At 39.0% G+C, this 23,171-nt stretch overlaps 6 protein-coding genes across 8 annotated transcripts in view; 2 read left to right on the plus strand and 4 right to left on the minus strand.

Annotated features, from left to right (window-relative positions):
• The window catches only part of LOC124412123 (eukaryotic translation initiation factor 5B), a 54,642-nt gene extending 53,101 nt beyond the window's left edge, over nucleotides 1-1,541 (minus strand). The window contains exons 1-4 of the mRNA XM_046891750.1: nucleotides 1,349-1,541; nucleotides 654-916; nucleotides 395-574; nucleotides 21-304 (exon numbers count right to left, since the gene is read on the minus strand). Of these exons, the coding sequence (XP_046747706.1) occupies nucleotides 21-304; nucleotides 395-574; nucleotides 654-916; nucleotides 1,349-1,395 (774 nt within the window). The 5' untranslated portion in view covers nucleotides 1,396-1,541. The remainder of the gene's footprint in view (nucleotides 1-20; nucleotides 305-394; nucleotides 575-653; nucleotides 917-1,348) is intronic.
• Nucleotides 1,542-1,966: 425 nt separating this feature from the next.
• On the minus strand, nucleotides 1,967-5,192 carry LOC124412295. The gene is made up of 12 exons (XM_046892045.1): nucleotides 5,076-5,192; nucleotides 4,576-4,878; nucleotides 4,390-4,478; nucleotides 4,144-4,303; nucleotides 3,940-4,064; nucleotides 3,573-3,783; nucleotides 3,342-3,501; nucleotides 3,108-3,253; nucleotides 2,862-3,024; nucleotides 2,564-2,775; nucleotides 2,290-2,405; nucleotides 1,967-2,152 (listed from the first exon to the last, which is right to left on the minus strand). The coding sequence occupies exons 1-12, from the start codon at nucleotides 5,155-5,157 to the stop codon at nucleotides 2,033-2,035; spliced, it is 1,887 nt and encodes a 628-aa protein (XP_046748001.1). The 5' UTR covers nucleotides 5,158-5,192; the 3' UTR covers nucleotides 1,967-2,032.
• On the minus strand, nucleotides 4,976-9,844 carry LOC124412294. Its single transcript, XM_046892044.1, has 12 exons — nucleotides 9,319-9,844; nucleotides 8,775-9,080; nucleotides 8,171-8,359; nucleotides 7,967-8,077; nucleotides 7,754-7,866; nucleotides 7,432-7,576; nucleotides 7,260-7,351; nucleotides 6,934-7,168; nucleotides 6,372-6,698; nucleotides 6,064-6,223; nucleotides 5,577-5,716; nucleotides 4,976-5,479 (listed from the first exon to the last, which is right to left on the minus strand). Exons 1-12 carry the CDS (start codon nucleotides 9,359-9,361, stop codon nucleotides 5,415-5,417), a joined length of 1,926 nt encoding a protein of 641 aa, XP_046748000.1. The 5' UTR covers nucleotides 9,362-9,844; the 3' UTR covers nucleotides 4,976-5,414.
• A 533-nt stretch (nucleotides 9,845-10,377) lies between these two features.
• Nucleotides 10,378-12,167, minus strand: LOC124412296 (TIP41-like protein). The gene is made up of 6 exons (XM_046892046.1): nucleotides 12,031-12,167; nucleotides 11,599-11,779; nucleotides 11,278-11,457; nucleotides 10,978-11,200; nucleotides 10,738-10,896; nucleotides 10,378-10,664 (listed from the first exon to the last, which is right to left on the minus strand). Exons 2-6 carry the CDS (start codon nucleotides 11,775-11,777, stop codon nucleotides 10,476-10,478), a joined length of 930 nt encoding a protein of 309 aa, XP_046748002.1. The 5' UTR covers nucleotides 11,778-11,779; nucleotides 12,031-12,167; the 3' UTR covers nucleotides 10,378-10,475.
• Nucleotides 12,168-12,832: 665 nt separating this feature from the next.
• Nucleotides 12,833-18,870, plus strand: LOC124412394 (TWiK family of potassium channels protein 7-like). The gene is made up of 6 exons (XM_046892229.1): nucleotides 12,833-13,720; nucleotides 16,319-16,450; nucleotides 16,597-16,801; nucleotides 17,307-17,519; nucleotides 17,596-17,745; nucleotides 18,351-18,870. Exons 1-6 carry the CDS (start codon nucleotides 13,454-13,456, stop codon nucleotides 18,764-18,766), a joined length of 1,383 nt encoding a protein of 460 aa, XP_046748185.1. The 5' UTR covers nucleotides 12,833-13,453; the 3' UTR covers nucleotides 18,767-18,870.
• Nucleotides 18,871-19,648: 778 nt separating this feature from the next.
• On the plus strand, nucleotides 19,649-21,568 carry LOC124412404 (lipid storage droplets surface-binding protein 1-like). 3 transcript variants are annotated; one of them, XM_046892248.1, is made up of 2 exons: nucleotides 19,649-20,048; nucleotides 20,817-21,568. In XM_046892248.1, exons 1-2 carry the CDS (start codon nucleotides 19,908-19,910, stop codon nucleotides 21,369-21,371), a joined length of 696 nt encoding a protein of 231 aa, XP_046748204.1. In that variant the 5' UTR covers nucleotides 19,649-19,907; the 3' UTR covers nucleotides 21,372-21,568. The 3 variants fall into 3 exon arrangements, with proteins under 3 accessions (XP_046748204.1, XP_046748206.1, XP_046748205.1); XM_046892250.1 differs by lacking the exon at nucleotides 19,649-20,048 and adding an exon at nucleotides 20,130-20,631; XM_046892249.1 differs by lacking the exon at nucleotides 19,649-20,048 and adding an exon at nucleotides 20,132-20,635 and having other exon boundaries at nucleotides 20,821-21,568.
• The last annotated feature ends 1,603 nt before the right edge of the window (nucleotides 21,569-23,171 follow it).

Genomic DNA, 23,171 nt, shown 5'->3' on the forward strand with positions numbered 1-23,171 from the left:
TGCAATTTGCCATTACTCACCGCTTTTTTCTGTGCCAACTTCTTTTGCCTTTCCCGTTCTTTCTTTTCCTTTTTTTTCTGAGCAGCTGTTTTCACGGTTCCACCTTCTCCTTCATTCTCATTAGGCTCATCTTCCTTATTTTTATCTTTTTCTTCCATATCTTTCTTTGATATATTCGTTGTCTGAAGTTTTTCTGTTACAGTTTCTACAATTGTTGGCTCTTTCTTTTGTCCAGAATATTCAAGCTCTAATTCAGCCAGCACTTTCTCAATGTCTTCTTCGCTGTCATTGCGTTTCTTTTTACCTATAAAATATCGAAATGATCTAGACTGCTCAAATAAATTGTAAAACTAAAGCTTCATTAAGAGACCTTATTGAACAATTGAGAATATACCTTTCTTTCCTTTTTTTCCTTGAGGCTCTTGTTTCTTTTGTTGTTGTTGGGGTTTAGTATTCTTCACGCTAACAGCTTCCTCAGAATCATCGTCACTCAGCTGTATATCCTCATCGTCGTCATCGTCATCATCATCATCACCTTCCATTTGCAGAAGAGCAAAGCCAGCTTTGGCTGAAACTAGAGTAAAAAATGAAGTTGCAATCAGCCTTTGGGTACAAACCAAGTCTGGGATTTTTAAATTAATTGGGTGCCTTGCCTTTTGCCTTTGCTTTAGCCACAACTTTTGGCTTTTCCGTTTCAAAATCATCATCTGAATCCTGTGCTTTCTTTCCTTTTTTAGATTTTCCTTTCGCCTTAGGTTTTTCGTCTTCTGACTCATCGGTAGACTCGTCCTTCTTCTTTTCATTGGACTTTTCAGAACTTGCGTCAGTTCCCTGTTTTTTTTTCTTGTCTTTTCCTTTGACCTTCGCTTTTACAGGCTCTTCAACAGTTTGATCTTCTACGTCGACATCACTGTCCCTGCAAATTCAGAGAAGGAATAATACCACTGCAACTTAGAACATAACAAACTGTGCCAGTGGATGAATGTTTGGAGCGTAAATAGTGAGAAAGAAATAGAATAAATTATAAAATTGAATTTCATTTAATTTCTCAGAGAGTGTCAACTGCTAGTTAAGGTTTTCAAAGGAATTAGAAATCCGGTGTTCTTTGCAAAGAAATAAATAGGTTTGAGTAGCTGTTAGCGTCCAACATAACCTATGCAAAGAAGTTAACATATGTTTCTTGATTGGTTGGTAAAAGTTTGACCATTAGATATAGGAATAATTTATGACAAGACAAATCATTTCTCACATTCTGTGATATTAGAAATTAAATAATAAAAGAGAAAGATCTAAGTGGTCGACCTTCAAGGCAGAAGAAATGCTGCAATCTGTCTGAAAATAAACTCACATCTCCTCCTCCTTGCCAGCTCGTTTTCCTTTCTTTGCTTTACCCATCCTGATCTCGTTCACACTGTTTGATAATCTTCTTACGCTGGCTGATATATCTGACCGAATCCACGGGTTTTTGCAACATGAAAATAAAAATTTCCTTCAGTGAAAAACGGTACGGGCACCGGTTTTCTCTTTGGAGACGAACGTGACCGCAATTCACAGTTATGAAGTTGACCGATTTTCGACCACATGGGCAGCTCGTCGATCGTGCTATCGCACCTATCGCACAACAATATCGTTGAAGCCAACTTCAGATGGCTGTGATCGGTGCGTATGGCGCGATTTTTGAACTTCAAATGATTAGGAAAGTATCATATAAAGCGTTTTAAAAGTAAGTTTGATACTTTCACAACCCATGTTTGCTATATTCGAAAAATTTTCCGTGCCGCATCAATGCGATTGATCAAAGAATGGCAGAGGAAAGAGAATGATTATATGCCGCTGTCAAACGAAACTAGGTCATTCATTTACTACTTGTTCTGAAGAAACCTTCAGTAATCCACGCATTGTCATTGCACAATAGTTTGATTTATCGAATTCCCTTTACCGATAAAAATAGCATTATAATGGTTTTCAGATGTTGGTCATTTTCAATTTTTAACAAAAGTATTAGTATTTTTATATTACAATGCGATAGAACTTATGCCCGTCCACTGCGAGGTGCCACGTCTACTAAACTGATGCCAGAATTCGTCGAACTAGAACTTCTTCTGGATTCGTCTGTAGATACAGAAATTACTTCCAGTCTACTGGTATTGTCCTGTAACATAATATAGGCCATCCTGTAAAGTTTGCATGTCAAACTTGCTGATATAGAAATAAAAGTCTCATTAAAATTCTTATTATATACCTCGTAAATTTTTTTATTTTTACACATCGTTAAGAAAGTCAAGTTACCTGCAATTTTCTGGCCTTGATCCATTTCACCGTGTACATAGATCCTGCTGCGAGAACTCCTGCCAAGATTATTACTCCAGATACTATACCGGCAGTTGCACTAGCAGTTAGCTTTTCTATAGTTACAAAAAAAAGTATTATGGATTAACGCATTTTTTTTAAAACAGCTTTTTTCGTATTTACTAATGATTAAAAGAAAAAACCATATTCGACTGAAAAGATGACGTTTCCTAAAACTAATATTTACAAGCATCACTAAATATAGGACATGCACCTTCTCCAGCTCCGTTTTGTGCGGATGATTCTGTACTTGCTACGACAATATTATCAAATGCTTCGCTATTGTTTATCGCGACTTCTAGACGAGCAGCACAAGTCCAAGTGCCCAAGTGCTTAGGTAGTATCCTGTCGACTTTCAATCCACAGCCACCTAATCGCAATCCATCGCCATAAAATGAATAATGTGCGTTTCCAAGTAACAATGGGCTGTAATAATGCACAGATATAATTACATCACTCGCATGCTTGTTACAAATCGTGTCACGCTTTTTTGATAATTTATTATTTCTTACTTATTTTCAGATATTTCATCACTTATATGAATGCCGGTACCGTCAGGCATAAGGAATCGACAATAACTGATGGAAACTTTTTCAGGAACAGTCCTGCATTCTAAGGTCAAAGTTCGTTGATTTTTAGTACTGATGTGGCGATACTTTGCTGCCAGAGGTGTCTCTGAAATTTAAACATTGAAATAACGGAAGTTCTGATGACTCTATCGAAATCCATAATATTCAAATTCTTTTAATTAATCTTACCTGCAACCTTAACATCAATGGTAGATACCAGTTCAAACCCAGGTGTATTGGGACCCATGTGACATGTCCACTGACCGTCATGTTTAACTTCTGCAGTTTTTATCTCCATACCACATTGCCCTTTCCCAAATCCGTTACCAATATACCTGTGATAAAAAGTTCCGTTCAAGTTAAAACACATACATTTTTTTGAATACCAAAAGCAAACATCAGAATGGTATGGATTAATCATACTTGTATGGAAGGTCTTCTTGCTGCAGTGATTGGGTCGGTGTGAAAATTTCGCCATCTGGTCCGCGGAACCAGCAGTAACTTATCGGGACATTAGCTTCACATCTGAGCTGTAATTTGCCATGTAAGTAAGTAGCTGTTGCTTCTGTTGGCAAGGCTTCGCCTAAAAACAGTTTTGTTCTACTGATATTTGTATTTACATTTTAGTGTATCACATCCGATTCTTCAATCTACCTCTAATAGTTGGAGCACGATTAGTACCACTGGTTATCTGAACGTAGGTACCAAATGGTACTTCATCTTTAACACCAACGGAGCACTGCCATTGTCCATAATCCTCTTGCGTGGGCATTTCAATTGTTATACCACACTCGCCCTTCTTGAGTCCTGCTCCATAGTATCCGTATCTTCCGCTGTGTAAGCCCTCACTCAATTGATAGCCTGTCTGAAAGTTACTTTCATAAACCCTTGGGAATCAGTATTCAACAGCTAAAATATCACATACTTCCAAAATTAATAGCAACCGAACGAAGCAAGTCGTATAATGTTCATTCGTTTTTGTGGTGAAATTGTACATATTCTGGTAAACCTTGATAAATACCTGTGTGCTATCAGGTCGTACAAATCTACAAAATTCCAATTCCTTCTCACTATCCCTAAGGTTGCAGTAAGCATTTATGGTATTGGAATCATGGTGTATTACATATCCAACTGCAAGCTGGTCTTCTGCAGGGTATACCATAGTGTTAGCAGATTTTTCAATAAAAAGACGCTAGTTAACAAATGTGCATGTTCCATGACTTACGGTAAACATTTAATTCCACCTTAGCAGGTATTTCCTGCAATTGACCAACCACTCCTGTTGTTGCCGTCCAGTTACCCCGAACAGCAGCTGTAGGCTGCTGTAGTTCAACTTTACACTCCCCACCTACGAGTAGAGTCTCTTCAGAATGAGGTTGGTCAACCTGTACCCACAGTCAGATCCATAAAAGCCCGTTTCAAATTAAAATCAAAAATCTTTACTTCATCTGGAAGAAGTAATATGCCTTACCGAGCAATATTTGGTGTTTTCTTTAAGCATCAGAGTGTATTCTAAGCCACTTTCGATATCATAACTTTTTTCTGACTCGCTCACTTTATCTGAAATTAATTACACAACAACACTCAGTTCTTTCTATTCTGGTTATTACAATGGATTACTTTTCATCACTACTTGGTTCAGCTAATTCTAACTTACCCAAGACCTCGATGAACGTTGCATCTACAAGCGTATGACTAGCATTTTTTGCAGTAAGTCTCCATCTTCCTGTGTCCTCTTTCGTCACACTTCGGGCTCTAACGCCACATTCCCCATTCTCCGTCCAGTAGTTTATTCTGTTCGAACTGTCAGATTCCCCGCTCTCGAGATTGAAGCTTGTTAATAATGGTGTCTTTACATAGCATGATACGGTGTTAGGTAATGCAGTTGTCAGGCGAAGCTGAAGATCTTCTCCCTCTCGAATTTTCAAATCCAGTGGTAAGATACGCCTTAGATCTGATGCTAATATAATTTATGCTTAAAGTTAGTGATTGCAACACGTAATGTATTTGATCTATGAATGAAAATTAGTATGACCGCAGATAAAATTGTACAATCGGTATTTATGTGTCAATATATATTCTATCTGTCATGTAAGTCTGATACGTCAAGCAAAATTCATATTTTACAATTGCTGATACCTAAATATACGTAATTACCTATCACAGAAGCAAAAACGGCGAATCCAAGACTTAGCGCTAGGTAGTTTTTAGAAACCATTGCAGTTGCTGGAAGTGCCATTACCAACGCAATGCTGAGTACAAATGTAGCAATTAATTACTTCGCTACCATACCCAACTTTTAATCTATACAATGTTCTATACTTATCAGTTACAAAAGAACAATTTATCAAAAGAACAGACATGCCAACCTCATCCTAGCTTCTAAACGTGAAATAATCTTATGATATACAGGGTAAATCACTTTTATTTCATTGAGAACGAGGCGAAAATCACACAGGTTTGAAAACTAATCAAAATCCAGGTGAGTAAACGGGCTCAGAAAAAAAAAGTCTTGAATATAGTAGTTCCTAGCAGAAGTAAGCTGAATCCAATTTTCGATGCTAAAAGAAAGAAAATATCATTAGCTTCAAACAGATGCTCAAGGAACTTGGATATATATCGATACATTAGCTTTTTATCGCATAGAAGAACGTTTACCTGAACTCAGGCTGAATGTATCGGAGAGTTCAGAACTGTAAGATTGTAGTCGTCCAGCACAAACCCATGTTCCTATATCAACATCTTCAACTTCAGAGATAGCAAGGCCACATGTTCCTTGGCCTGGAGTTCCAGTCAGGCTGAAATAATAAACCAATGTAATCATATGTATTTTACTGCAAAAACAGAGGTGTGTGCTTTTTTGAAAACAGTGTATACTTTGCTGTATAAATTAGGTACACAGATAATAATTGATCCCTTTTTAAAACGTGAGAATTGATAAATAAGTATTAAAAGATTTACTCCACAACGCCTACTACAGACGTACAAGTAGATAAGAACACGTGAGGTCAATGCAGACATCCCATTACTGTGATGATACTGTTAATGTAAATGTATCACTTACATTCAAGCTAAGCTAGATAAGATTAAAATTCACTTTCTGAAGATTATTCGTCTAATGAATTTTTTTTAATTTCAGACTCACCTATATCTAGAATCACTATCGGCATACAGAGCATTGATACCAACACCGTCAGGCCTGATAAAACGACAGTAGGACAATGCTTTTGTGGTATTCAAGACAGTACACGTAACAACTGCATTACCATCACTTTCCTCAACAGATGTAGCTGTCAGAGCGCTTGCTGCAAGGTTTTAAATGTAGCATATTATTATTTAAATTCAAACGGAAGGTGAAGATCTGCAAATAATATTTTGCAGTGATTAGCGAAGTAACATTACTAATAAAAGTTTCTTCACACTAGACAGCTAGTGTATAATTGAGACACTTACATGTTATCTTAACGGTGATATCGACACTGACATCTGTCGCTTGCCCAGTAATACCCATGTTACATGTCCAAGTCCCAGTATCATTATATGTTGAATATGTAAAAGTGATTGCACATGAACCAAGGGACAAGCCATCTCCAGAATAAACCCATAACCCATTATCAGATGCATTAGGGACAGCTGCATAATAAGAACCATTTGGATGTTTGAACCAGCAATAGTTCAGACTTGTCATAGCACTACATGTCAATGTTAAAGACTCGTTGTAAACACTGTATGTCGTGTATGACTCCGAAACCGAGATTGATGTAGTCGAAGAGCTTGAGGCTAAAAATAAATGGGAAAATTCTTGTTACAGCATACAATGATTTTTTGCGCTCTCTATAAAATGTGTAGTTATTGTTTCATGAACAAGTAATAATTATTCAGAAAGATCTAAATGTCAAAGGAGGTAGTGCATACATTTTCGAAAGATTGAATTCATTCTAAAAATGAGTTCAGCCATTATCTATGTATTGAAAATGTTGCCAAAAAGATTATCAGTATCAATACGTGATCGTACATCGAGTGATATCATCTTCAGTTTCAGCTGTTGTAACTGAAATATATCCTATCCTTAAGTCACTTGCGGTGCCGGTATAACATGTCCAAGTTCCGTAATCATCGCTGGATAACTCCAAGATAGTCAAACCACACGTGTACAACCCGTCAGGATCATAATAAGGTGCATATTTTTCATTGCCTACACCAATTACCATAGAGACACCCGTACCGTTTGGGGATACAAATCGACAGACCTGAAATAGAACATTTCAAATATTACAAGGTCCTTTTCTAGTGCTAAAAACAGGAAGTACTTTAGGCGAATGAAGTTTGATTGCTTTTTACCTCGCTTTCCACTCCATCAACTCTGCAATACAGATCAATTGCTCCACTGATAACTTCATTCTCAGAAGATGCAGTATAGATGTACGAGGTTGCTATATAAAAATTCATTAGTCAATTAATTTTTATCGATACTTTTGAGCTTCAAGTTATACAAGATTTTCTAAGGCATTACCCGCAACATCTAAGTCAATCTTTTCCGTTATCTCAGTAGCAAACCCCTTTAAGCCAGTAGAAGCTATCCAAGTTCCATTATGTTGAGTGGTAACTAGCGATAGATTGAAACTGCAACGTCCAGCCACTACTTGTTCGATTTCTCCCTAAATAACATTACGAATGTTGTTTAGTTTCTGTTATTTGCAACTACAATTAGAGGTCACTCAGACAATGTATGAAACATCGATATAGTAGTAACCTTTTCTATAATAGACTGGTCAATGAACTTAAGTTAGTTATTTCACACACATTATGTTTGCTTGCAAGTTATAGTTTCTTACTTGAGGATTTGTTAACTGGCAATAACTAGCATTCGTGTGACCAATATAATCGGTCAAGCTTTGACCTATAACTGAAGTAACAACCGACGAAGTACTAGTCACAGTTGAGGGATCTGAAAAACATTTTTAAATAATTAGGTTGCTGTAATTCTCTCCTGAATCTGAAAATCTCTGGTCATCTAATTTTAATTTCAACAAAATGTCTCTAATTACCTTGCAGCTTTAACAAAGTTCTGTTGTAATAATGATGGGTGGAATTTACAGCTGCTGTCAACTTCCAGTATCCTGCGCTGCTGACATCCGAAATCTCTACGCCACACCACGCTGTAAAAATTCATTATAATAAAACTTCAGTGCGATGCTGATTGTGAGTTTAAATTGAAGAAAATGTTCTATTTTCAGACACAATATACTTACAGTCTGAGCTAGGACTCCATTGTGTAATAGTGCTGCTAACTGTGGCACCATATTTAACTTCTACTTCCTCACTCCCGGGGGGAGTTACATAACAACTTTCAACAGTTTTTTCAATGTTCGGAAGAAATATATACACTGATCCAGTGGCAATAAGATTAATTGTACTTGATGGCCAAATGAAAGTTCTCTCTGTAACGTGATTTGAAAAATGATGACATTTTATGTTTCGATTTTATCTCCTTATCATTCAAGTATTCTAGAGTTGCACCTTTTCATTTACTGTTACACGCAAGCAATAGATCTTTCAGTTGATATTCCATTCGGCTAAAGTCGCACGGATGTAGACAATTAGTGGAATATTGACATTAACTTAGATGAAAATTCCATGAATGTAACATACATGATAAGTACCTTCTCTGAATTTATTGAAAGAGGGATCTAAAGACTTTGGTTCTTATATAGTGATTAGGATTATTGAGATAAGTCATTTTTTAGATCATGAAATAAGGTACAACCAGTCTAAGGTATATTTAATAGGAATAATTGTTACTATGCATATAGAAATATTCATAGTATGATCGAAAACAATACTAACAAAACAAACCTTGAACTCGTAAGACATAGTTGGCTTGGTAAGAAACACCGTCTGTATCTGTTATATTCAACAAATATGATCCGCTATCTGAGAATGTAGTAGAGTCAATGGAAAGACCACAAGTTACAGTTTGATCAGAGCTGGAGACTGTGTACCTCTCATCAATCAGCGATATAAGAGTGTCATTAGGTAGCAGTTGGTATGTATCTCCATTGGGCAGTGTGACATGACAGTCTTCAATTTCGGTGTTACTGATACTGTATTGGAAAGCCCTCGACTCAGAAACATCAACTTCGACGATCGTCTGGCATTGGCCTGTTCAAAAAAAGACACGGAATAGTGAATACAGTAAAATTGGTTTCAAAATCACTGAGTTGCAGTCTTGGAGTTAACAGAAATTTAAACTGAGGGTCAAGGAAATATAATCATATGTGGAACGCTACTAAAAACCAATGTATAAGTACATTACAAAGGGAAGTTTCTAAAGAATCTGTTCAATTGGCTAGACAATTTCACTTTTTTAAATAATACTTTAGATTGAATTCCTACATACCAGCGACCAGGGAGACTATGACTAATGACACTAGAAGCCACATTGTGCCACTAATGGTACAACGTACCCTGAATGGTTTGGGTAACTGAATGATAGCTGATCAGAGTGCAAGGTATCTTTTACAAATTTATGATTGGCACTTCATATATCCATCATACAGTCATCCCCACTCAGTGTAAAAATTTTAAACCTACTTCTTGGACTGATATTTATCACGCACACAACATGCCTAGTACAATTGTCAGGTATCAGATCATGAAGTTTTAACAATTGTGTAGCGTGATTCTTGATACAACTCTGTACGGCAATAAATTTTATTGTCACGTTTACTGGTTTATTGTTGCATTTATCATCAATAGAGAGTTAGAGACTTTCTAAGTTTTTTTACTATTGAATGTGAACATGGTGCTATCAATACAGTTCACTACAATTTAAAAAGATCGAGTGAATAAACATGTGTAATACGCGTGTTAATAAACCCTGTGATAAAATGTTTATTGATAGGGGTAATCTGAAAATCTCAGACAAATTATAACTGTACATTTGCTTTTAAACTTCTACCAAACCTGATATAATTGTACATCAACCATTTTTGATTATCATATTATCATCAAACTTGATTATTATATTTTGGCCCTGAAATCGATTGCCTTCATGTCTCAAGATTATCAGCAGATACTTCAAGATAGCCACTTCTTCCCACTAATGAGCATATCTACACTTTGAATAAAATATCATGGATTACTTCATCAACGTAAAAATATAGGATGTGTATTGTTGTACTGAAATATTGATAATGAGAAATTTTGTAACATTTTTTTATTATTTGTTTCATTCTGTGTATTTCCATACCCGTTAGTTACGCCAAATGATGGTGATTCCTATATTTACGATCCTAATAGTAAAAACTGAGTTCTGTGCATCAATATTTTGATCCAAGACAAAGTATCGTAGTGACAGTTCATAGATAAGAAGCAGCAATAGACAAATCATCAGATGTTAGGAAATAGAATAAGTAGTATTATGCCTTTATGAATGTTACTGATTCGAACATGACCATCTGCTATTAAGATTTGTCTATATTTTTCCTGGATCTCACTTCACATAGCAAACAAAACAGTTCACACCATTACAATATATTTTTTTACATAGAAACACTATTTCGTCGTTGCCGTAGTTGTGGTATCGGATACATTGTCCAATGTTGATGTTGACTCAATCTGTGCAGCAAGATTTTCCGGTTTAACGTTTGATTTTGCAGAAATAGTTAGCTTGTGACATTTACTTTTAGTTATAGGTAAATACTGAGCTATTTCATTTGGTTCTGTAAATATTACAGGTGATACCTGGGGAAAAATTATCAACAATAAACCAATGTTTACAGAAATTTTAATGATAATAATAAATAGCATGACTCACTCGCAAATTTGCCACCTTGTCTTCCCTGGATGTAAATTCCCGTAAAACGTAATCCTGACCAAACTCATAAAAAAGTCGCGTATCGTTAATTTTTAGCATAACATTGTCCACCCGTAGAAAGTAACGCAGCAATACAAAAAAACTGCTGGGCATTACACGCTATATAACACATAAAAAAAAATGATTCACATCGACGATAATTGTGTGTTAGAATAGCAATTAGATTCAAAAGAAACTTACAATCTTCACAGAGCACACAGCGATTCCATTATCGTGAAGCTCATCTTCAAATAACGTCAGATCATGATAAAACAATATTTTTTCTTTCTGTTTCAGCTTATTAACGTCAATTCTTTCACTGGTCTCAACGACATCGAAACCTTTCATGGTACCCATGTAATCCGTTGTGAATGTCCAATCAAATGGTTTTATTTTTTCCTCCAGATATTCGCTACTTTCCGATCTATTTTTTATAATAAGCAAGTGTTGAATGTACTCTCGAACCAGTTGTATTTTTAAAAATTACATCAGATATATTACCTCGACTCTTTCCAAGCCTCGGCACAGGCCAGCTGAAGGTTGATTTTTCCATTAGAAACTCGTTTAAGAGCATCTAAGGCGTTAAATTCTATAACAGCTTTGTCCTCATATTTCAGGGTTAATACATTGTTTGGAAATACCATGTCAGGCATATGTGGAAGGTCCAGTGTTCTGCTAAACCTGTAATATTCTGTACTAAGCACATATTTCGTGTCGCATAATTGCTCGTAATTTGACGAATAAACGGGTAAATAACAGAAGTACGAAATAGCATATTTCATATAGCGATTTCAGTTTCAACACAAATAAACTATAACGTACACACAAAACTGGCAGGCATCGGCGTCGTTGTCTCCGCAAGCATTTTCGCTTCGTGAACATTTTGAATGAAGTATGTGAGATTGGGTGTACTTTAAATGCCAAGGTGGGAATAAATGTTCCTCTTCGTTGACAGGGAGTCGCAGGATGTCGATGCCTCCGTGAATTTTCACTGTAGTCATATCTGTAATAAGAAGGTGAAATCCTACTTGCAGATAATTTTCTCAAAAAATCACGGTCAAATCTTTGTCGATAAGTTTGTATCATCGAGGAAGTAGTCCAGTCAACATTAGAAGTGAAGTGTTATTTAAACAACGTATTCGCCTTTGGCAACAACATAACCTCTGCTCTACACTGACAGACCAATATTCTACACCGGACGATTAAGACGGGTTTAAAATCTTGGGAAATAGAACGCAGCATTGATCCCTTTACCTGCGACGATTATGTAAAAATCAAAACATCCGGAAAATTAGTAAACCCCACTAAAGTTTCAGTAAACCACCGGCTCATTCATCAACTCTCGACAGTTGATACAGTGATTTTAGTTTTTCCGTATCCCGCCATTTTCAGACGAGACAAGCGCTGCTGACCGACTACGCATGTGTGTAGAATTTTACGATTGCCGTACATGCATGTATACATACGTTAAGTACTCACCATTTACTGTGTCCGCGATACTCTCCCGACAGCAATGGGATGAATCCGTATTGAATGTCAATGATAATTCGCTCACTGGGAGTCAACAAATATCACGTGATTAGGTCGCTCTATTTCCATCAGGCTGAAGTTTGTCACGTTATCGTAATGATGCATCTTTGGAAAAAATCGTAATTTTTCAACTTGTGGATTACTTAAAATTTAGTAAACTGTTAATACAGTATCAATAAACTCACATTTTGGAAATTAAACTTTTTAAAATAGTAATTTTTGTTTCAACGTTTCGATACATCAACGTTAATTACTAACTTCAGCCTCGTCCAGTTTCCTCTAACGCAGAACGAGGCTTGGGGATGCAATTCCGAGGTTTTTCTCTATAATAATTAATGTTTTAATACTGATTCGAGTGATGAGCAAAAAAAAAAAGTATTGGCACAACTAGATCATGACTGCGTGTTCGTAATCTGAACTATGCAAATATATACTCATTTACAAGCATGTATATATTTGAATTTTTGAAATTTGATCAAGATGCGCTTACCGCCAGACCCTCGTGAGATCTGAACGCGCGGCTGCGTGTTACGTACGATAAGCTGGAGCAGCCCTCGCTCTGCTAGCGGTACAGACGTTGAATGAACAGAGAGATAGTTTAGCGCGAAAGTTATCTGCGGAGTAAAGATTTGGTTCAGTCGCTTTAAAGCGGTTCCTCAAACAGCATCTTTTGCAAATGACAATTCCGGTGCAAGATTATAATTAATCGCAGCTAATGCAGATCAGCTTTCCATGCGTGACTGACCCTTTGCAAGTGATTTTATTTGTCGCAATAGCTATTTGTCTCTTTAATACTGAGTTTTTGTTTTCATTTATGACTTATTACTTTCACACTTTCACGAAGCTGCGAAACGCTTCCATAGAAAACGCGCGCAGCGCATGAATAAGACGTGGTTAAAAATGTTATGGAATTTTTATGGACCCGAAACGTCCCCGCAATGCGTTATTATGCTCTAATTCGCGAAAACAAGAGACCACGAAAGCTGTATCGCGATCGACAGTGGATAGTCGCGATTTAGTGGAATAAGATCTGAAGATAAAAATAGTCATACACTTTGTAGAATTATTTCTAAAATATATATTATATCCGCGTGTGGCTGAAAATAAATTACCGCGAACAACGGCCTGCGCTCAAGTTAACACCACGATGGCTGTCTCCGAAAAGACGGAATTGACTCGAGGGTACAACGGAGCATCGGGTGATCCGGAGGACCTTGAAGAACCCGAGGATTCGGAGGTCGAAGGAAAGGAATCCAAGGGGGAAAAAAAGGAGCGAGGAAAACGGAAAGCGGGTGTCGTGAATTCGGTAAAAAGACACTTCTTGAAAGCGGAAACTATTCGGAAATTCAAGTCCGTCGCAAGTCACGTGGGGCTACTGTTCACCCTGATGCTTTACACTGCCATTGGCGGGGTGGTGAGTTATAATCCAGAAATTGTGATAATTCTTGAAATTTTTTAGTGATGAGTGTGACTGAAAATTTCAAAATTCAAACCCTCAGTTACTCGCTCTTGCAGTGATTGAACTTTGGTCAACGTAACGAGTGATTCGTTGTTTTCCTTTCTTCTTTACCCCTTAGTTATAATTTAGGCTTCTTCGACGTTCGTTTAATCTCTTCTGAATGATACCACCTTGCTAACAGTTGGCAGTCGGTTTGTTTGACCCATTTATCTTCCTTCGTCTTTCATACAATGTTCACATTCGAAGAGTTATTTTTATGTTACCACTCACTTGATACGCGAGACCGAGGTATACTTTGTTCAAGCCTCTTCAGCGAGCTAATCATATGCGGTTTGCTTTCGACCCGAAGGCCGATTGAAACACACTTGATTAGTTAAATTGCCGAAAAAGTTCTTCCTTGTTGTTTGGATGCATTATCGAAACTACCGTAGTAACGCAGCTGAACCGAGAACTATCGTAGCAACTGAATAGATGGATATTCGGTTCTCCATACCCTCCTTAGCGTCGCGGTATGCATATACAAACACAAATTCAAGCGCTTCCAGAATTATCGTCAGACTTGTCGAAACTATGCTTTTTCGAGGAATCGTAAAAACCTCTCAATATTTCAAAGGTAAGTGCCGCTGGGCAGTATGTGGCACGCCCACGCCAAGTCGTTTGTATACATACCTATGTATTACATGTCTTTGAAATTCGCAGCCCAGGCAATTTCGGTGCATTTTAAAAGCAACGGAAAAACTCGAAGAAATAAACTACCGAAGATCAGCGCAATGTTTACACGACCCTCAAGCCACCGTAAATATATACGGTTATACCACGATGTCGGCATGGGGTAAATTGGGGTCCTTTTCCCGTCAATTTCAGCATGTTTCTTCTTTTTACAACCTCCCCCTGCCCCCGTTTTACCGAGAGCGCCATATATTTCGGAAATAAATTGTGATTTGTAGATATCGCGTGGGCCATAATCGATATGTATGTGCGACATCCTTAGCGAGAGCGGAGTGAAATATTATGTATCAGCATCGCGATGTAAAAAGAGCACCGATAAAAAGAAAACTGAATAATTCTTATTGTACTCTGAGGAGGGTGAACGCGTGTTTGAATTTAGGACATCAATATTACCTTCAACTATAAGAAGATGGAAATAGAAATATTCGAGCCAAAATTCTTGAGGGAGGATTGACGAGCATTTACCGTTGGCAAAATACTTGCTTGGTCAAGTTAAAACGCATGACAACGCTTATTTGAAGTGAAAATAAAGAAATTTTTGGGAATCAAGACTAATTTAAATAACAATTTTAATAACGAATGTTTAATAGATATGTTTGAATTTTCGATTCTTATTCACAATATATGTATGTTCGTTATTGGCAGTGGCATGAATTTAGTTTTAAACACAGATTAATGCTTGAGTTACAAGGACAGATTTCCGTTCTAAATACGGCGGTAATGCCAATTGGTTAGGCAAATTGATTTTGAAAACATTCGGTATAAATATCTACTATAGATGAAACGACCTAGCTCACTACAGGCGTCAAAGTTTCGAAGTTGTTTAAGTTTGATTATAGACCGAAGCATTAGGAGAAACGATCGTTTACATTTCATCAGACATCGTATCACTGTTTCGTTTCAAATAATCAATGAGCTTTCGAATCAATGTTCCGATCTAAATTCGCCCATTGTATACTATACACACTACTCGAAAAATAAAAGACAAGTCTGATGTATGTGTTGAATAAAGTGAATTTTACACTCTGATTCGCTGATGGTTCGTTTTACTGTCGTACTTGTAAGAACAATCAACACTTATACAGGTAAACGTTTGCCGCCGCCACTAGCCCTTGGATTCCTAATTTTCCAATCGATTATGCAGCTTCAAAATAAGATTTCGATATAACCCAATACGCTGGCGAAAGTTTCTGCACCAGTAAAATGTTTTGACGTTGAAAAGAGAAGAATTGTCTCACTCATTAAATAGCGTGGCAATCTACAGCCCAGTGCTTACATTCGCAGCAGCAGTGTTTTATACGTTCGTCGTTTCATCATCGTGAAATTTGACCGCTAATTGCCAACAGTGATTCTAGATTGACTCAACGAGGGGTTGTTTTCCCGGATCCATTTATATCTACTACCTCCAACAACCAACGAAACGTGCGTGTCGCGCTTTGTATTACAAACGACGATACCCCCGGGTTCAAGTCGTTAATCAACTACGTTGGTAGATGAATTACCTTCGCGTAATCCAGCCCTCATTTACCTCGATGGATAATTACTACTGCATTTTACACGATACAGATACGCGCTTCTTTATTCAATAATAATCTACGAATATGGAAAATATTGACAGCAGATGTAATCGTCGAGGAAAGTTGCATTGCAACTGAAATCGAAAAGTACAATAGAATAGTAGGGTGACGGGTCAGACCTTCAAAACATTCAAGCTATTCGACAGCTTTCCAAGTAATCATCATTTACGTCATAACCGAATTAGAAATTTCTTGAACAGTTTAAAATTGATATCCATATCGATTATTCACTTCTACACATGAACAGGTGTTTCGAGAACTGGAACTTCCGGCAGAGCTGTCCCGGCTTACCAAGCTCCGTTCCACAGTCCAGACACAACGGCGTCACTTGGTCGGTACCATCACAAACAACACGGACGTTTCGAATTTGGCCACCTTGGTAAGTAGCAGTAGTAGTAGTAGTAGTAGTAGTAGTAGTAGTAGTAGTAGTAGTAGTAGTAGTAGTAGTAGAATTTGCACGGAAGTTGGTTCTTTTGGTATTCGCGATGCAGCACACTGTGTGACGCGACATGGTTACGAGGACAGGTCAGCCTAGAGTTGGAAGCGTACGAGGCCGTGGTCCAGGAAGCAGCTCAAGCAGGTCTCCTCGTGTCTCTTGCAGCAAGGGATTCCCTGAAAGGACATTCCGTGAATGAAAATGCCGAGGATACGTCGAGCCTACCGCTCATTAGCGACAGATGGAGCGTTCTCCAGGCAGTATTTTTCGCCAGTACCGTCCTGACGACGATTGGTGAGTAATTAATTCATTCCTCGACCGGGTTTTCAAAAACTGCAGTCAACAAGATGAGTCTTCGCGTTACGTTGCGTCGGCGTACCGTTGAAATCAGGCCGCTACACCGATCTGGCTTATAGAAACGCGCGAACAATGAATGGAAATATTTTAATCAACGTCTCCGACACGGCACCCTGCCCTGGGGTACGTTCTCTTTGTGGTTCCGTCCTCTCTGAAATGGGTATGGGTACATATACCCTTGACTCTATCGCATCTTTGCCCAATCGCCAGCGGCTTAAACCAGCGAATCCACGTCTTCAAAAGTTGGGTATTGCAACCCCTTTTCATCGTGGTCTCGATTGTACGTTAGGGCATGTATTAAACAGAGGCCGGGATTATACTGATATACTTTTCTCCAGTGGTTCACGTTCTAAGACGCAGATGCGACAGCGTGGCGAACACACCAGACGTGGCAGGCCTAATGAACCTCTGTGACGCTAATTATTCTCGCACTATTCTTCAGGATACGGAAACATGGTCCCGACGACGTTCGGAGGACGGATGTTCTGCATCTTCTTTGCCCTGGTCGGCATCCCGTTAACCCTAACGGTGATCGCTGACTGGGGGAAAATCTTTGCTGGAGCCCTGAGTAACGTCGGGCGGAGGATCAAGCCCCGAATTCCAGTGTCCTGGTCCACCTGCATGCCCACTCACATGGCCGGCAGGCGGTCCTTAGGTGAGGACTTAATCCGAGTTTGATGGGAACTTGAAACGATCCAAGATGTGGGTACTCATGCGATTCCGTATTCCAGGAGCGTTCGTGGCTGTGGTTTTCCTCTTCCTCTACCTATCCTGCGGAGCTGGAATGTTCATGCTTTGGGAGGAAGACTGGGGATTCTTCGAGGGGTTTTACTTCTGCTTCGTCACCATGACCACCATCGGTTTTGGCGACCTGGTTCCCAGTGAGTCCAACGTTATTAGCCTCAAACTTCGGGGGATATATAAGATTTGACAGCATTAATGAGAAGATATGCGAAAGATATATGGAAGGCGTGGGACAGTCGGCCATCAAGAAGATCACTTTTCACATTTTATTACTGGTTCCGTGAACTTGCGATACAAAGTTGCGTGACGATCGCGTGACGACACGTCGGAGGCAATCAAACTGAGCGATGTATGATGGATGTTTCGTGTTAACGTAGATTGTAAGAAAGCCCAAAGCGCGGCACATAGCTCAACGACTCCACATTGTACCAAGCTCGGACTATCAGAGATTACATTCGATTATGACCGGTATTAACTACATACACGTGCCAGAAATATATAATCTATAAATAAAAATAGTGGAACGTATCGTACATATTACATTTGCTTTTTTTCGATAAGTTATGACTCGACGAAGGTGTGTAATCCAATCTTGACCACGTGTCAATCGGTAATAAAACTCAAACGGAAATTATCGTTATATTATCATTATTCATGCTGAGCATAAAAAACCATTTCGCGGCAGGGCTGAATTTAGAAGAACCTTAATCGATTCGTTCAACTCTTCTATATTTTTTTACAGAAAAGCCGAAATACATGCTCCTCTGCACGCTGTACATTTTGGTCGGTTTGGCGCTGACCAGCACGATCATAGAGCTGGTGCGACGACAGTATGCCCAGTCCTGGCGGCAACTTCAGGCCCTTGGAGGGCCCCTGGCCGAGGCTTTGAAGAGGTTGGGGGAACATGCGGGGGGCGACATGTCCGCCTTCCAGAATGATTTGCGGAAGGTTTTGACCGTGGTGTCGATGCCGCGGATGAAACGTGGCGGAGGAATGGCAGGTGCTGGAGGTGGATCGGGGACCGACGGCGACAGGAGACAACGAGAGTGGGAAGAAGCCGTCGAGGCTGTAATCCGCGACATTACAGCCGCCGTTCCGTCCTCGCCGCAGCCCGACAAGCCGATTGTTCAAATCGTCATCTACGAGTCCAGTGTTTAGATGAAAATATTTATCTGATTAACTTCGGTTACCGCATGCTCACAATCAGTTTGAATTTTCTTCTTCCAAGCAAAGTGCGAATAGCTATTAGCTGCTCATTTTTAAGGGATAACTTGATCCAAGATGCGGAATGAGAATATTAATCCATCAACGTTTTACGGTCATTTTTGAACTAAAGCGAAAATATAACAAGTTTTCTCCGTTTTTTGGCTAGAATTTTTTAATTTATACGGTGCTGGTAGGCTTGTAGGTATGTACTTTTTGAGTGATTCATTGTGGAGGATGTAGATATGTACATGATAAATATATTGTAAAATACTTTTGCACCTTTTTTGTTGGTACTCATAACATCACAATATAATCATTGATCAATGTTCTGTTAAAAACCGTTTCGAAGGATCGTGTGATCATGGGCACAAATAAACTTTCCGTAAATTGATGGGTAATAATAGAACTGCACTTGGGTTACTAACCATTACTTTCCAAAGGTTTCGTCCGATTGGTAAAATGTTTTAGGGTGCAGATCTATTATCTCTCAGGCAATTATTTTTATCTCTGTGACTCCTCACGCTCTTCATTTCCAGGGAGGGATATTTAGTCTAAATCCAAAATATCGAATGATTCACGTGCATACGATTTAAAATCACGCATACCGACCACGCTGATCTCGGGTACGTGACTGGCGAGATATTTTTCAGGCACGTTTGTGTAAATAATAAAATAACAAAGGTATATAGACTCTTTCGCCGTTGCTTAACCCGACAAGGTCACTGCGTGGGTTTTCAATAACCATAAATAAATTGAAGATGGAGGTGTATTTTGGGACTGTGTCATGTTGTACGTTATTATTTATGTAGTATTATTCTGAATGAGAAGAGCGTTTGCGGTCCTGTCTGTTCATCCCTCTAATTAACGCGCAGTATATATTGATGGTTGTAGTAACGAATGGTGAATACTAATTTGTTGTTTTGTAGCAGACTGCATAATTGGCGAACACTTGTTGAATAGGAGATTTGATGAGAAACAAGCTAAGCAACTCGATCAACACTCGTAATTATCTCGCTTATTCATCGTCGTCATCTCTTTAAACTACTAAACAGCAAACGTCAGGTGTATACCTATAAATCAGCGGTTTCATCGAATGATATGTCGCACGGGAAGTATATTTGATTTATTGTTTGTACATGTATGTTCTATATTTTTTTTCTATTATGTTCATCTCCATCGTGTAACGAGTCGTCGCAAAAGATCGGCCAAAAATTTCACAATCGAATCGAAACAGGTCAGTGCATCTGTATGTATTAATATGACCTGTGTTGAACGATTAAACTGCACGTATGTACGCATACATACCTAGGTTATTGCACGACGTGTGTCTATTTATGTGTCTATTAAGCTTGCGAGAAAGCATGATGTACTGCATGGGATTGATCCGGGCTGCAGTTTAACTATTGATGGGTATAACTATATTCATTTATGATATATCCAACACCGGAAATCCCGCGTCAATGTTCCAACGTGCCGGACAATTTGCTTGCCAATTACATTCTCTAGGTCTAATTTTAATTTTCACTGGCAACTCAGCGCTGTTGTACAACTGTGTTAATTGTAAGCAGAAGCTATGCTAAGTATAGACTTTCGGCTTTAACAATTAGATTCTCTCGCGCGAAATAGACGGAGATTGTGATCCTAGGCTTAAAAATTCCGTGACAAGGATTTAAAACCGCTGCTCTCGCACGCGAATTATCCTTCTTATCGAGTTTCGAAACGTTTTTAAGATGACGAAGAAGACCGACACAGCGGCGAAGGAACTAAATTCAATCCAGAAGCCTGCAGCGTTCAGCGTCGTCGACGTTGCTTACAGCGTGGGTACATGAATTATAAATTTTTTCGTCTTCTCTCTGTGTGAACTGTAGAGTGTCTCGCAGACTACGTTGCTCTTCTTGTGACACTGCATGTGTTTGATTAATTGATTCGAAAGAATCGCAGCTTTTTGTCCATCTAGTTCGTATGTTCAAGTCCCAACTCCTACTCCTGATGTTTTTTTCAGGTAGCGAGTATCATGTCCGGGGGCCATTCCAGATCTTGTAGCACGGATGGTTCAGTCGATGGTGAAGGTAGAAGATCAAATGAAGCATACGAATGCATGGGGCGGATTTCCAAGATCCCAATCGTTGAGGCTACGGCTTTGGCGATGTTGAATTATTACTTACGCGTAAAGCAGTCGCATTGCACGGTCCAGACGGTGTTCGAAAACGTGGAGGAGGGCTGGAGCAAGGGCGTGGAAATCGTCAGTCCTGTGACCAACAAGATTGAGAAAACCCTGGAGCGTCCCTTAAAAGCAATCGATAACGCTGCCTGCGTGGGTCTGGACTTCGTCGAGGAGAAGATTCCCTCCGTAAAGTTGCCTCCGGATGAGTTGTACGAAAAGTCAAAGGAGTACATGAATCGTAATGTCCTGGAGCCAGCCGTGCATTTCACTTGCAGGCTGTTGGAAAACGTTAGGGATCAAGTATCACAGTTTGCGAAAACTGGCGACGCGGATGATAAGGCGGACACGGGAAATATCAGCAAAACTGACGAGGTTTCGAAAAGTCAGAAATGATCGTCACGAGAAAAGGGGAGCAACAAGATTTTCGACGCATACTTATCATTTACTCGAGATTTTTTCTTTTATAAAGATCTTCGTCCTACATGTGTGTTATGTGCGACGATATGTGCTGCAGATTATCTCATGGCTGCATAATTGTTACGTTATCACGTATTCTGTGAAGAAAACGTATAATATATTTATTTTTTCAACATCGTTATCTTTCTTCCTGCGACGCTTCAGACCTGCAAATTATCGTTCGTTGATTGACCGAATGATCAAACGATGGCATAAATTCAAAATTGCACAGTTGCGATCGAATTTTGGTTACAAGATCGTATGCAATTCTGAGTAGTTATTCCGAGTTATTTTTTTCGAAATACAGCTGAATACTCTCGTGATAATTTCACCTCTGATCAAAGCTCCACAATCGAACATTCCGCCTGAGGTACACCCTTTCCACGAGCCGCCTACAAATTCATTTCAACAGCCACCGTTGTTTTCATTTTCTGAGCGGTTTGTACCACGGTCTTGTATGGAGGTCTGGAATCGACCACGAAATGATACGTGCCCGTTATCCGAACCAAATATTTTAACATTTTTCGCCGCTACGTGGCATTGCTGCTTAGTAATGTGCAACAGGGACAAAGTGGTTTTGTCCGTCTTTCCCATTCTTCTCAACGAGGCGCATGCACGGAAAATAATAGGTATCAAAGGGGCAAGAGGGGAGAACAGAGAAAACCGCGAGCACCATAAAACGCCATTGAATTTATACTACAGTTCTATGATAAGCACCGTGTCAGTTAACGTTCCGGGTTATTTTTCGTAACAGTTCGGCGGGTTGGAAGGGTTTGGACTTTGAAGGTGTTGGCAGTTTCACGTATTATCAACCAAGTTACTGACCACTCTGGCAAACGAGGTTCGTTATGACCAAAAACTGTCGTGGACGAAACGTTGGTGACATATAGTCATCACTGTGAAATTCAGAAGGTGAGACATTCCGCGGAAGCAATGTGTACGCAGAGATGTAACGACGCAAGACTAAATCTCAATTGATGTCAATCGAATATACGTGCATGTATCGTTTACATTCTCCTGAGTAGATCAACTCTTTTAAAGGCGATAATGGGACATCTGGAACGCTAACAATTTACTTGTGCAAAAGTTTCTATACGGGCAAAGCCACCTTTGAGTAGCGATTACTTTGAAAAAATTTTGAACTACTTTATTTATATTTCCGATCGTTTACCGCTAACTCGAAGCTGATTTTTTTCTTGCTGACGAGTGGTTCTAAACTTATGAGCTGGGAATATTGTATTTCTTAAGTTTTGAAGATATCCGGAAAATTCGACAGCACTCTTCTCTGTGTGAAGGGTATGTTAAATACGAGTGTAAGGCTAGATTTACTATCGAACCGTGTCCCAAATTTTGTAGTGTGCACTAAAAACTTGGTAGAATATTGGTATGATGTTGACGTTACCTTTCAGTGATAAAGCTTTTGATTGATGTGATAGAAAATAAAGAGTAAAGTTCATGTGATGTATGTTTTTCTGGATGAATGAAATATTATTCATTGATGATTATCTGTTCGGACTTTTGAGATATAGCATTCGAGTGTTGGATGCCCTATTCCAACGTCATTGTGCAAGATAAATCGATTTAGCGCAGTCCCAATACGCTGCGAGCAACGGATCAAAAGTTACAGCCAAAAAACACCGGATGTTTATCGTCATTTCTCTGCTGTTAGTCCTACGCTTTTTCTATTGTGTTTTTCGAGTTCCTGGGGTTCCAATTAGCCTAGAAGAGGTCACACAA

This window comes from Diprion similis, chromosome 11 (assembly GCF_021155765.1).
Source record: "Diprion similis isolate iyDipSimi1 chromosome 11, iyDipSimi1.1, whole genome shotgun sequence".
NCBI lineage: Eukaryota > Metazoa > Arthropoda > Insecta > Hymenoptera > Diprionidae > Diprion > Diprion similis.

What these genes read in the sequence shown, in the direction of transcription:
- LOC124412296 (XM_046892046.1), bottom strand. Translation starts at nt 11,777, where the DNA reads ATGACTACAGTGAAAATTCACGGAGGCATCGACATCCTGCGACTCCCT. An exon ending in GAGGCTTGGAAAGAGTCGAG is followed by an intron (nt 11,201 to 11,277) that starts GTAATATATCTG and finishes TATAAAAAATAG; the next exon opens with ATCGGAAAGTAGCGAATATC. An exon ending in CTGTGTGCTCTGTGAAGATT is followed by an intron (nt 10,897 to 10,977) that starts GTAAGTTTCTTT and finishes TGTGTTATATAG; the next exon opens with CGTGTAATGCCCAGCAGTTT.
- LOC124412394 (XM_046892229.1), top strand. Translation starts at nt 13,454, where the DNA reads ATGGCTGTCTCCGAAAAGACGGAATTGACTCGAGGGTACAACGGAGCA. An exon ending in TTTCGAATTTGGCCACCTTG is followed by an intron (nt 16,451 to 16,596) that starts GTAAGTAGCAGT and finishes TTACGAGGACAG; the next exon opens with GTCAGCCTAGAGTTGGAAGC. An exon ending in GGCCGGCAGGCGGTCCTTAG is followed by an intron (nt 17,520 to 17,595) that starts GTGAGGACTTAA and finishes TCCGTATTCCAG; the next exon opens with GAGCGTTCGTGGCTGTGGTT.
- LOC124412295 (XM_046892045.1), bottom strand. Translation starts at nt 5,157, where the DNA reads ATGGCACTTCCAGCAACTGCAATGGTTTCTAAAAACTACCTAGCGCTA. An exon ending in CAAGAAGACCTTCCATACAA is followed by an intron (nt 3,254 to 3,341) that starts GTATGATTAATC and finishes TTTTTATCACAG; the next exon opens with GTATATTGGTAACGGATTTG. An exon ending in GATGAAATATCTGAAAATAA is followed by an intron (nt 2,776 to 2,861) that starts GTAAGAAATAAT and finishes GCATTATTACAG; the next exon opens with CCCATTGTTACTTGGAAACG.
- LOC124412294 (XM_046892044.1), bottom strand. Translation starts at nt 9,361, where the DNA reads ATGTGGCTTCTAGTGTCATTAGTCATAGTCTCCCTGGTCGCTG. An exon ending in CTATGTCTTACGAGTTCAAG is followed by an intron (nt 8,360 to 8,774) that starts GTTTGTTTTGTT and finishes ATCACGTTACAG; the next exon opens with AGAGAACTTTCATTTGGCCA. An exon ending in TTGATGGAGTGGAAAGCGAG is followed by an intron (nt 7,169 to 7,259) that starts GTAAAAAGCAAT and finishes GTTCTATTTCAG; the next exon opens with GTCTGTCGATTTGTATCCCC.
- LOC124412404 (XM_046892248.1), top strand. Translation starts at nt 19,908, where the DNA reads ATGATATGTCGCACGGGAAGTATATTTGATTTATTGTTTGTACATGTA. An exon ending in TCACAATCGAATCGAAACAG is followed by an intron (nt 20,049 to 20,816) that starts GTCAGTGCATCT and finishes TGTTTTTTTCAG; the next exon opens with GTAGCGAGTATCATGTCCGG.